This window comes from Papio anubis, chromosome 16, assembly GCF_008728515.1.
Source record: "Papio anubis isolate 15944 chromosome 16, Panubis1.0, whole genome shotgun sequence".
NCBI classification, from domain to species: Eukaryota; Metazoa; Chordata; class Mammalia; order Primates; family Cercopithecidae; genus Papio; species Papio anubis.
The window spans coordinates 54,821,400-54,833,745 of NC_044991.1; the positions used below are offsets into that span (position 1 = coordinate 54,821,400).

The window sequence follows — 12,346 nt, forward strand, 5'->3', positions numbered from 1 at the left end:
TGGTTAGCACAGTAGAAAGCACATCACAGTCCTCCGATTCATAAAAAAAAATTAGGAAGTGAACCACCACAAACCACAGACAGATGTACTGAGACAGGATAGGTAGTCAAGAAAGTGACCACATTCTAGGCGCGCAGCAGCAACTGTGGTGACCGTACAATCAGCATTGGCACTGCAATTGAGCTCATTCAAGCAAAGCTATCTTCAGCAGGGACTCCCCCTCTAGAGAGCAAGCGCATTTTTATTTTACTTGTCCTCAAACTGATCCTTTGCTCATTATAATAGTAAGAAACACACCCCTGTGTGGAGATTTAAGATGCTAATGAGGCCGAGCACAGTTGCTCATGTCTGTAATTTCAGCACTTTGGGAGGCTGAGGTGGGCGGATCACTTGAGGTTAGAAATTTGAGACCAGCCTGGCCAACATGGTGAAACCTCGTCTCTACAGGTGGCAGGCACCTGTAACCCCAGCTACTCGGGAGGCTGAGGCAGAAGAATTGCTTGAACCCAGGAGGTGGAGGTTGCAGTGAGCCAAGATTGTGCCACTGCACTCCAGCCTGAGTGACAGAGCAAGACATTTCCAAAAAAAAAAAAAAAAAAAAAAAGTCAAGACAAATCATGGGAGGGCTTTTTTGGTCACTTTAAAAATCTCAGTATTGAGACTTTATTTGAGACAGGGCCTTACTCTGTTGCTCAGGTTGGATGAGATTTTTAACCTCAATATTTACTTATAGAATAACTTTTTGGTTAGTCAAAACAACGCTGTGTCTCATTCTGATCAGAAAAAAACATCAGACAACTCAAGAGAAACATTCTACAAAATAACTGGCCAGGATTCTTCAAAAGCGTCAAGGGTAAAGATGAGGAAAGACGAAGGAACTCCCAGACTGAGGAGACTAAGGAGACAACTGTGACATGGGATCCTAGAATGGATCTTGGAACAGAAAAAGGACATTAGTGGAAAAATGGGAAACTGGTCTACAGTTTTGTTAATAGGATTGTACAAAGGTTAGTTTCCTAGCTGTAATGATCGGACTATGATTAAGTAAGATGTACCATTAGGGGAAGGTGGGTGAAGGGTGTAAGGAAAATGCTTACATTTTCCAACTTCTCTGCAAGTCTAAAATTAGTCAACAATAAGAAGTTTAAAATAGGCCAGGCATGGTGGCTCACACCGGTCACCCTAGCACTTTGAGAGGCCGAGGTGGGAGGATCGTTTGAGCCCAGGAGTTCAAGACCAGCCTGGGCAATAGGGTGAGACCCCAACTCTATTCAAAAAAAAAATTTAAGTTTAAAATAAAATTATATTAAAAAGGAAAAGAAAAATGCTGTTTCATAGTGTTCCTAATTTAGCATGGGAGGGACCAGGTCTCCCTGGGTGGTTGTCTGTGTGTTGCTGGGTGTGTGTGGTGGGGCTAGTGTGTTGGGGTCCATCTAGGCACATTCAGGTGTGGAATCCCGTGGCTCCCAGGTTTACCTGAAGGTGCAGCCTGGGGTGGAGACTTAATGAGGGCGGGGAGTTGTTGCAGCAAAGGCTCCTCCCAGGGGTATCAGCACAGACAGCTGGGTTTTCACTGTGCTCCTGCTCCAGAGGCGCTAGGAAGGTGGCGCCTATCAGACTAGGGCTCTGCCAGCCATCCTTCTCTGTTCAAGGTCCAGCATGGTCTGCTGCCTGGGGCTTGTGCTGCTGCTGCTGTTACTGGGTGAGCGCCCCTGTCTTCCTCCGGACTCCGAACCCTGGCTTCTCTGTCCCTGCTCCTCAGTGACAAGGTGGGAGGGCAAGAGATTCCAGAAAAAGCTGAGCCACAAGAAGGGTTGCCAGCGAGAGGCCTGTGCTCAGGGCTTGGGGACACCTGGCAATAGACCCCACTATGTGCTGAGCACCTCGCCTCCCAGCCCAGTCAAGCCACCACCGCCACCCCCGTCCCGAGTCCAGCCTTGGCACCCCTGCCCCAGGAACTTTTGCCTATTGTCTGCCGTCTCCCAACTCTCTCACCCTCCCCTCAGCCTCAGCCCTCCTACTCATTGCACAGATTCCTTGCTGTGAATCTTCGGTGTTGTTCATCTGTTGTTCCACCTTCTTGGACTGCTCCTTCTCTGCGTGGATGTCGCGGAGGGAGGGGTCACTTACTGAGTGTAGTGTGAAAAGTGGAATCTGGTAAAGGTTTAAGGCGGAGATTTTGCAGCTGAGATGAGCTGCTGTGAGGGTGGAGACGGGGTAAGGGTGTTCTGGGCAAGGGTGACAGGTAAGCAACAGGCAGAGGTGGGTCCGAACTCTTAGGCCACATGAGGTGCTGGTGTGTGCAGCCAAGACCTGGGGATGTGCCTGGCAAGGCTGTGAGAGAAGAGCAAAGTGTGCCCTTTGAGGAGGGGAGGAAGGGAGACCCCGCTGCCGTCTATCCCCTCTACTCAGGGACCATTCTAAGCCCTCGACCTATGTTCATCCTTCCTGCAGAGGCCGGTGCTGAAGTCACAGCAGGAATCACTCTCACCACAAGGTCCAATCCACGGCCTGAAAGACACGGCCATTGCCAGAGAGACACCTTGCTCCCAGCCTTGGGGTGGGAGACCACCCCCTAACCCCTGTGCACAAACACACAGGGAGATGGAGGAGGGGCCAGGCTGTGCACATCCACTCAGGCTGGGCACCAGAAAGGCTTCTAGTCTGAATGAGGTGCTCCAGACTGGAGAACTTGTGAAGGCTGGGGGGGATTCGATTAGCCTGGTTTTGGTGACTGAAGTTCTGGGAAGGGGCTGCCAAGTCCCAACTTACAGTTACCCTGGATGGCGCAGGATGACCTCGACTCAAGGGAGCATCAGGAAGGAGGAGCACGAGGTCAGGAAAGAGGGAGAAACAGAAACCAATAGACCCACCCAAAGCGTCTCCATGGTGGGGGATAAGGGACGAGGTGGAGGGGTAGAAGAGGAAAGGTATGGCGTCCCAGCCTGTCATTAAGAGACTAGGAGCAGCCACTGTCTTCTATGCCATCTCTGGTTTTAAAGTCTCCATTGGCCAGATCCCCAGAAAGCCTCATTGTTCCCCAGTCAGGTAGTGCCCGTGAGTGTGGGAGGAGCCCTGGACCCGTCTTTGGACCTGTGAGGCCGTTGTGGGAATGGTGGTGATGCCTGGGAAGGAGGGGCCTAAGCTTCTGGGGAAGGCCTCAGCCTTGATGCTCCCTCTCCATCCCTGACGTGTTGCAGGGCCCTCCAGAGCCCGCCGCTGCCCATCCCCACGATGGAGAGCCTATCAATGCCAGTCGGCCCCGCCTCTGGGCCACACTCTGTGCCTTCTCGGGTTTTCAGTGTCCCCCACCTTCCAGGGGCGTGGACGGGCTGGGTGAAGTGTGCACGCGGGGCGCACGGAAACCTGCAGCCTGCCCGCTCCTTTGCCAGGGTCGGTGAGCTCGGCCGGAGGGAACCGATGTGTGGACGCGGCCGAAGCCTGCACTGCGGACGCGCAGTGCCAGCGGCTGCGCTCGGAGTACGTGGCGCAGTGCCTGAGCCGGGCCGCGCAGGAGGGCTGTCCCCGCGCCCGCTGCCGCCGCGCCCTGCGCCGCTTCTTCGCCCGCGGGCCGCCCGCGCTCACCCACGCACTGCTCTTCTGCCCGTGCGCCGGCTCCGCATGCGCCGAGCGCCGGCGACAGACCTTCGTGCCCTCCTGCGCCTTTTCCGGGCCCGGCCCCGCCCCGCCCTCCTGCCTTGAGCCCTTGAACTTCTGCCAGCGCAGCCGGGTCTGCAGGTGCGCGCGGACGGAGGCGGGGCAGTGACTAGGGTTGGGGCGGAGCCTCTCTCCCGCTCACCGCCCTCCCGCCGCGCAGGCCGCGCCTCCTGGCCTTTCAGGCCTCATGCACTCCCGCGCCCAGCGCCCCCGACGGCTGCCTGCCGGACCAGCGCGCCCTCTGCCTGCGCGCCTACGCGGGCCTCGTGGGTACGCGCGGCTGGGATCTGGGCGTGGGCGGGGGCTCTCTAGGGGATATCTCCGCCTGGGTGGGCCGATGACCTCGCCCTCGGGTCCCCGCAGGCACCGCCATCACCCCCAACTACGTGGACAACGTGAGCGCGCGCGTGGCGCCCTGGTGCGACTGCGGAGCCAGCGGGAACAGGCGTGAGGACTGTGAAGCCTTCCGGGGGCTCTTTACAAGGAACCGCTGCTTGGGTGAGGGGCCCGGGCGGGGGTGGAGGGGGCTGGGAGCCATTTTAGAGGGGAAAATGGAAGACTGTACAGTTAAGTCACTCTGTCACAACTGTCCTTATTTTGTTATTCCTCACCACGCACCTTCCGTCCCAAGAAGCCAGTCTTTGCAGCAGTAGTTCTCTCATTTTGTGCCCTGTGCTGGGCCCTGTGCTAGGGTTTCCCAGCCAAGCCCACCCTGGACCCCTCCCTTCATAGATGGTGCCATTCAGGCCTTTGCCAGAGGGTGGCCCCCAGTCCTGCTGGACCAGCTGAACCCCCAGGGGGACCCGGAGCACAGCCTCCTGCAGGTAGGTGCAGGGAGGGGAGGGTGAGCTGGTGCCTCCCCCACTGTCACCTTCCCCACTGTCACCTTCACACCTTTCCGTGTTGGGTGGACCTGGGTGGAGGCATGAAGGGCTTGGGGTCGGGGTGCAGGCAGAGGGCAGAGCCAGGCTTTTGCCTCAAGTCTGCACTTGGCTCCCACCCCCAAGGTGTCCTCCGCAGTCAGGGCCCTGGAGGGACGCTCTCTGCTCTCCATACTTCCTGTCCTGGCTCTCCCGGCCCTGCTCTGACTAGGACAGCGACCTTGGACAGCACAGCTAGCTACCGCATCCTGCCTGCCTGGGCTGCCTCTCTGGCCTGCTGGCCCCTTGAAAAGGGACTGCCTTACCCCCCAAGCCGGCCCTGGTGCTCTCACCCCGCTGCCCTTTGTAGGTCTGGATACCCTGTGTGCCATCCTCTGGGGCGAGGGATGTAGGCTGGGGCCTGACTGCAAAGCCCCCAGTCTCCCTGTCAGGAGGCATCTTGGTTGTAGCTCCCTTTATCCACAGACCTTGAGACCACTGGCGTCTCTCACAAGGTTGCGTCAGGAGAGGGTCACTTTTGTAGCTGAGACCTCCCTGGAGCCCCAGATCTCCTAGAGAAGGTCAGAGACCATTCAAAAATCCCAGAATTCTAGGAAATTATATCAGCCTCCCAAGCAGATAACCCCTTAAGGAATCCATCGGACAAGACCCCTTCTAACACTGCATCCTCCCAGCTGGGCATTACCCACCATTGTAGCCACCTGTGCACTATGACCATGCTGGCAGAGTCTTCCCTGTTCCCCATATGCTGCTTGATGGGCCCCACCGTGTGCCCTGCCTGGCATTGGCCCTGTGGCCATCTTCCCCCTGGTTTCCTGCAGCTGTAGGAATAACACACAGTGCTTATTAAACCTATGTGTGCTGAGACTGACCTTGCTTTTATGTGATCTGTGTCCTGGAGCCTGGGGACCAGGGTCTGCCGCTGGATGTATCCCTGCTGGCCTGTGTGACCTCCGGTGGCCTCAGAACCTTTCTGGGCCCCATCACCTCACCTAAGGAAGCTGAAATGAATCACCTCTCAGCTCCTCGTGGCAGGGATTTTCATTGCTTTTGTCTCTTCTTTCCTTCTCCCCTCAGATAATGAAACTGCATTTCCCAGCCTCCCTTGCAGCTGGGGGTGGCTGTGTCACACACACTGCCCAATGTGGACACAGCAGATGCTAAGAGCATTGGTTTTTTTTTGGTCTGTTTGTTTTTGAGACAGGGTCTCACTCTGTCACCAGGTGGGAGTGCAGTGGCATGATCACAGTCCACTGCAGCCTTGAACCTCTGGGGTGAAGCGATCCTCCCGCCTCCTGCCTGCCTCCTTCTTTCTCCAAAGCGTGGAGACTCCTGATGAGGAAAGGGTTCCTGTGTCTCTAGCGGCTCCTTCTCAGTCTGCTTGAGGTTTGGCAGGAGGCTGAAGTGGAGATTGTGGGGTGCTTGCTTAGAGACCTCTCTGGGCCAGTGCAGCGCATCCCTCAGCCGCTGGGAATGGTGGCTGGTAACACAGCTCAGAGCTGCCCCCTTCTGTAGGGAATTGCACTCCCAGAAATGCCTGTCTGCTTTTACTCTGCTCCCAGAGGCAACTGCAGCCAGTGACTGCCTCAAGGGACAATGCCGTGTGCTGTTCCTGCTCCAGAGCCCCTGTGGGTTCAAGCTGAGGCTAGACTCCAGCTGGGACCCCCATCTGGCTCAGCTCCTGCCCCTGCCCTACTCCTACTACTCTCCTCACTGGCAGGTTCCCCCAAAAGGCATTCCCTCCATAAACCATGGCATTTGAGAACTCCTGTCTTGAGCTTGGCTTCTAGAGATCCTGACCTAAGACACAGGGATTAGGTACAGACCACACCAAAACTCAGGTCTGGAACTGTCCTGATTGGAAAAAGAGCCACCAGCTCTGAGATCGGGTGTGGACTTAGCAGCTCACATCAGACCCACAAACACTACTTCCTGGTGGCTGGCCACCAGCCTCTCAGCTTCAGTCAGGACTCTCTTTTTTTGAGACAGCCTCGCTTTGTCACCCAGACTGCAGTGCAGTGGCGCGATCTTGGCTCACTGCAACCTCCACCTCCCAGGTTCAAGTGATTCTCCCACCTCAGCCTCCCAAATAACTGGGATTATAGGCACAGGCCACCATGCCTGGCTAATTTTTGTATCTTTAGTAGAAACGGGGTTTCACCATGTTGGCCAGGCTGGTCTTGAACTCTTGACCTCAAGTGATCTGCCTGCCTCAGCCTCCCAAAGTGCTGGGATTACAGGCATGAGCTGCTGTGCCCGGCGAAGGACTCTCTTGACTGTAACAAACAAATCAGAGTGGCTTGAGCATGTGCCTGAGCCATGTGGGCTTCAGGCACAGCTGTCTCTAGGAGTTCAAATGATGTTGCCCCTGCTGGTCTGTGCATTGGTTTTCCCTGCAGCCAGGCAGGCTGTCACCGACAGGGTAAGACTGCCACCAGCAGCCCCAGTTTGCAGTGTCTCCTTTTAGCAGCCTCAGTAGGAAAGTACCTCTCTCTTCCAGCATTCATGGACTGTCCCAGGCAGAACCCTGATGGGCCCAGCATGGGTAATGGGCCTTTTCCTGTAGCTCAGTGAGTGATCTCAGCCCACCATGGTTACATGGAAGGGGAAGGACAGTTTCCCAAAGGAAAAAAAGGAGTCGTTGGGCATTGAAGCTGAGTCCAGCCCATTCTCACTTTACGAAGAAGAGGGAATACTCTAAGGCACCCAGCGCCTGCGTGGGAATGGACACCTGTAAGTGGGTTGGGGAGAGGCAGGGTGTATGTGTTGAGGGAGAACTCATCACCTTGCCCCGCTAACCACAATGGCATGGTAGCCCAAATGCAGAATTAAATATCGGCTAAAGGATTTGCCTTACTTGAAAGTGTGTTCAACTATTCTCCATTTTTGACTCAGTTAATTAGAGTAAAATATAAGCATTTAAAAAAAAAAACAAAAAACTGAAGAAGCTGGCACAGTGGCTCACGCCTGTAATCCCAGCACTTTGGGAGGCTGAGGTGGGCAGATCACAATTGCTTTCTTGTTTCCGGGACACCGGGTGGAAGGGAAATCTTGCTAGGCGTGTTATACAGCCAGTACCTGCAGGGCTGCAGGCTGTGTGTCTGTTCAGATGTGACCCATACAGATGCCAGGAATGACATTGCTGTTGTTGACAGAATTTGTCAAAATGGTGACCAGCTGGTGATAAGTTTTAAGGAAAACGAAGTTCAGTTTTCCCTTGATGTACACAGTAGTTGCATTGCTGGAAAGGTGGCTGTATATTAAACCAGCTTTCAAATACTTTGTGTTCACCAACATGGCGAAACCCCATCTCTACTAAAAATACAAAAATTTAACCAGGCGTGGTGGAGCATGCCTGTAATCCCAGCTACTCAGGAGGCTGAGGCAGGAGAATTGCTTCAAGCTGGAAGGCAGAGGTTGCAGTGAGCCGAGATTGTGCCGCTGCACTCCAGCCTGGTGACAGAGCGTGACTCTGTCTCAAACAAAATGAAACAAAACAAAACTGGAGGCTGGGCAAGGCAGCTTACTCGTATAATCCCAGCACATTGGGAGGCCGAGGCTGGAGGTTTGCTTGGGACCAGGAGTTTGAGACCAGCCTGGGCAACATAGAGCCTGTCTCTAGAAAAAATTAAAAAATAACCAAGCATGATGATGTGCGTCTGTAGTTCCAGCTACTCAGGAGGCTGAGGCTGGAGGATCACTTCAGCCCAGGAGTTGGCTGCAGTGAGCCGTGATTGTGCTAGTGTATTCAAGCCTGAGTGACAGAGTGAGACCCTGTCTCAATAAAAAATAAATGAAAACCAGAAATGAAATGACCTCAAATAAAAATAGAATTGCAGATTAAAAATATAGGCATATGCTTTCCAAAAGATTGGAAAGATAAAAAGGACAGAACCGGCCGGGCGCGGTGGCTCACGCCTGTAATCCCAGCACTTTGGGAGGCCGAGACGGGCGGATCACGAGGTCAGTAGATCGAGACCATCCTGGCTAACACGGTGAAACCCCGTCTCTACTAAAAATACAAAAATTAGCCGGGCATGGTGGCAGGCGCCTGTAGTCCCATCTGTCTAAAAAAAAGACAGAACCTATTTGAAAATTATGAGATTGCTTCATGGCTGTCAGTGGTCCCAGAGATATGCCCACATCCTAATCCCTGGAACCTGTAAATATTACCTTATATGTAGGCAAAAGAGTATTACCTTCTGTGGCAAAGATGTGATTTTTTTTTTTTTTTTTTCGAGACAGTCTCACTCTGTCACTCAAGCTGGAATTCAGTGGTGCAGTCATAGCCCACTGCAGCCTCAAACTCCCAGGCTCAAGCAATCCTCCTACCTCAGCCTCCTGAGTAGCTGGGACCACAGATGTGTGCCACCACGCCTGGCTATTTTTAGTAGAGACAGGGTCTCCGCATGTTGCCCAGGCTGGTCTCCAACTCCTGACCTCAAATGAACCTCCCGCCTTGGCCTCCCAAAGTGCTGGGATTACAGGCGTGAGCCACTGCACCCAGCCAAGTTATAGATCTTGAGAGGAGCTTATCCTGGATTATCTGAGTGGACTCTCAACACCTACATATCGCACATCTGCATCTTATGAGAGCGATGCAGAGGTGTCTAGAGGGAAACTAAGACACTTTGAGCAAAAGACCAGGGGAAGACAGAGATAGGGATGGGGGTGATGTGGCCACAAGCCAAGGAATGTCAGGAGCCACTGGAAGATGGAGGAGGTAGGCACAGATTCCCCTAGAGCCTCTGGAGAGACTACATATCTGCCAACACCTGCATTTCAGACTTCTCATCTCCAGAACTGTGAGAATCAGTTTCTCTTGTTTCAAGACACTGAAGTTGTGGTAATTTGTTCTGGCAGCCCCAGGAGACTAATAGCGCTGTCTAAGATCATTAGAGTTTGGCTTCCATTACTTCTACTTGAAAAGGTCCTGGGTTATACACGGTGTTAAGTCTGGCCAAGCCTCAAGGCTGAGTCCAGGTGTGGCCCCCATGACCAGGAATGGGTCATACCTTGTTCCTCCACGTCTGACTGTCAGCCTCCTTGTCCTGCAGGGAGTTGTCACTTTTGTGCACGGGCTTTGGGAGACTGCAGTCCTGCCCCCACACTACCCTGCTGTGACTGGGTCTCTCTGTTACCTGTTGCCTGGCAGGTGGCTGGGAGTGGGGGTGATGCAAAAAGGCAGGTGCTGGAAGCATCCGTGGATTTATTGCTGGAAACTTCACGGCTCATGAATGCCCATCCTGGTGTGGAGCCCAGTGATTAGGTGCAAGGTTGAAGTGGAAACGACTCACCACCCACCAAGTGAGTCAGGCCGGGCCATGTGCACAGAACCAGCTCATTTTTGCATGAAATGTGGACACAGGTTGGTGAAATTTCTAGAGGGCCAGGAGGACAGGGGCTGTGTGGGCTTTAGAAGCAGTCCCTCAACCAGACAGCAACTTGCCAGTGAACCTGGCATGCTTGCGAGCTGAAGCAGAAATGCACTGGCCTGCCTTGCCGGGCTGCAGGGAAGCCCTGGGTTGGAAGATGTCTTGGGAAGCTGCTCTGCTGGGGACATGTCTCTCCACACCCAAGTGAAACTTCAGTTCAAGGCAGAAGAGAGAGAAAAATTAAGATGAGGATACGCACTAGAAAGTAAAACACACACAAACTCAGAAATGGGGTCTTCAAGGGGCAGGAACCAAACGTGGAAGGAAAGGCTTCAGGGCATGCCAGTGGGCCCTGGCAATTCCGTCCAGCACATTTGAGACAGCCATTGGGATCTTCCGGTCTAATCGCTTTCTTGTTTCTGGGACACAGGGTGGAAGGGAATTCTTGCCAGGCGTGTTATACAGCCAGTACCTGCAGGGCTGTAGGACGTGTGTCTGTTCAGATGTGACCCATACAGATTCCAGGAATGACGTTGCTGTTGTTGATAGAATTTGTCAAAATGATGACCAGCTGGTGATAAATTTTAAGGAAAACGAAGTTCAGTTTTCCCTTGATGTACACAGTAGTTGCATTGCTGGAAAGGTGGCTGTATATTAAACCAGCTCTCAAGTACTTTATGTTTATAACTGGGTTAGGTTCTCCACACAAACAACTGGGAACAGACTTTTTCATTCTCAGAAATATCCAGCAGGCCTACCACGCATGCTGCCCCCTCAGGGCCTCTGCACCTGCCATCCCTGTTTGGAATGCTCTTCTCCCAGACCTCCACATTCCTTCCGGCCCCCTCCACTCATTATTCTGCTCAGCTGTCACCTTAGCAGAATGGCTTTCCCTAGCCACACTATGTTAAGAAGCAATCCCCCCAGCACTTTCTACCCCCAACCCTACTTTTACCTTTCTTCATAGAGCTTATCTGACATTTTATTACCAACTCCCCTGGAGGACATGGATTTTTGTCTGTTTTGTTCATTGCAAAATCTCTGGTCCTGACACAATGCCTAGCCCTGATGTGCTCAATAAAAATTTGTTGAATAGGTGAATAAATCTAGAGAATAATTAATTCACTTAAGCAGGGTAAGAAAATATACCTAATTCTACTACCTTTGGCCTATAGTGCTCTGTTCCACAAAGTCATTCAGGGGCCCAGTCTCCTTCAATCCTGTTGTATTACCATCTTCAACATAAGCTTTCAAGGTTGATGGAGACAGTGGAGGAGACACTGTCACTCTAAATGGCCTTGAAATGACACATCATTGGTGAGGGCTGGTCCCAAAGCTCTACCCAGATGCCATGGGCCCAGGTCATGCAGTCGAAGCTGTGGACTCAGGAAGAGGAAATGTGTGGTAAGCATCTGGCCCAGTTTGCTATTGTGATCACCAAAACCAGTTTTGTGCTTCCTCTCCTACATGGGTCACGGGCACCCTCTCCAAGGGGGACAATACACGGTCACATCCCGCTCAGACCTCCAGGAGATGCAACCTCCCTCAGGTGGCTCTTTAAAATCCACAATCCTCAATTAACAAGACAATCCACCTCACACCCAGCAGGTAGTGATGAGAACAGGCAGGACACCCTCCTAAGCCTTCCTGCCCAGGAAGGAGCGGGTGCAGATACAGCAACTGCTGCTCTGCGGTGTTTTTGCAATCCTGCTGGGCCCTGTCCCGGGCTGCAGGGAGTCCTTGCTCAGGCCCAGTTCTGCTCTTGGGGCCACATCTGAGCTTGTGACATCCTCGCTGGACACAGCTTTCACAACCATCTTCCTGCCTGAAGATGAATATAAGATATCCTGAATCGCCACTGTTTTTTTTTTTTTTTTTTTTAAGGCCTTGCTAATGGTTTCTTAAACTTACTACATCTTTATTTCCAGGCAGGTCCAGGGTCAGTGACTACATTCGTGGTTTGTTCCTGGAAACAGTTCCCATGTCAGCTTTTTCTTTGCTTCCTTAACCACGTGCCCCTCCCTCAAGTTGGCTTTGCAGTTTCCAGGCTCCAGTGGGAAGACCACACCCTTCATTGGATGGTCACCACGAGGCCCAGTCACTGTGTTCAACTAAGTCTCATGGGGCCTTTGTTGCTCACCTGCACCTCTTACTATTGGAGACTAGAAGCAGTTGGCTTTTCCAGAATTGCAAGGCCCTGGTTGACATCTTTCCACCCTTTTCCCTTCTGCTTGTAAACTGGCTAATTCTTTCTTGAAGTAAACTTTTTCTCGTGATGCCTCGCCAAAAGCAGCCGGTAACAATCAACACATAGGATTTGTTGTTGTTGTTGATTCCCCTCAAGTCAAAAAGTCAGCAGACATGGAGTTTGCTTTCCGAGTTACCGAGCGAAACAGCCTTACCAGATGTTTTGCTCCGCCTGGCAGGGACCTC

The 12,346-nt window shown here is 52.9% G+C and overlaps 1 protein-coding gene across 1 annotated transcript; it reads left to right on the forward strand.

Annotated features, from left to right (window-relative positions):
* Positions 1-2,793: 2,793 nt before the first annotated feature.
* GFRA4 (GDNF family receptor alpha 4) lies at positions 2,794-5,409 on the forward strand. Its single transcript, XM_031656024.1, has 7 exons — positions 2,794-2,930; positions 3,045-3,095; positions 3,343-3,738; positions 3,818-3,927; positions 4,021-4,155; positions 4,390-4,481; positions 4,665-5,409. The coding sequence occupies exons 1-7, from the start codon at positions 2,794-2,796 to the stop codon at positions 4,743-4,745; spliced, it is 1,002 nt and encodes a 333-aa protein (XP_031511884.1). The 3' UTR covers positions 4,746-5,409.
* The last annotated feature ends 6,937 nt before the right edge of the window (positions 5,410-12,346 follow it).

Bases quoted from the DNA above. Each gene is read 5' to 3' on its own strand.
- GFRA4 (XM_031656024.1), top strand. From the start codon at position 2,794: ATGACCTCGACTCAAGGGAGCATCAGGAAGGAGGAGCACGAGGTCAGG. The intron at 3,096-3,342 runs GTGAGGCCGTTG...GGCTGGGTGAAG, and splicing joins CTGGACCCGTCTTTGGACCT to TGTGCACGCGGGGCGCACGG. The intron at 4,482-4,664 runs GTAGGTGCAGGG...CCCACCCCCAAG, and splicing joins CGGAGCACAGCCTCCTGCAG to GTGTCCTCCGCAGTCAGGGC.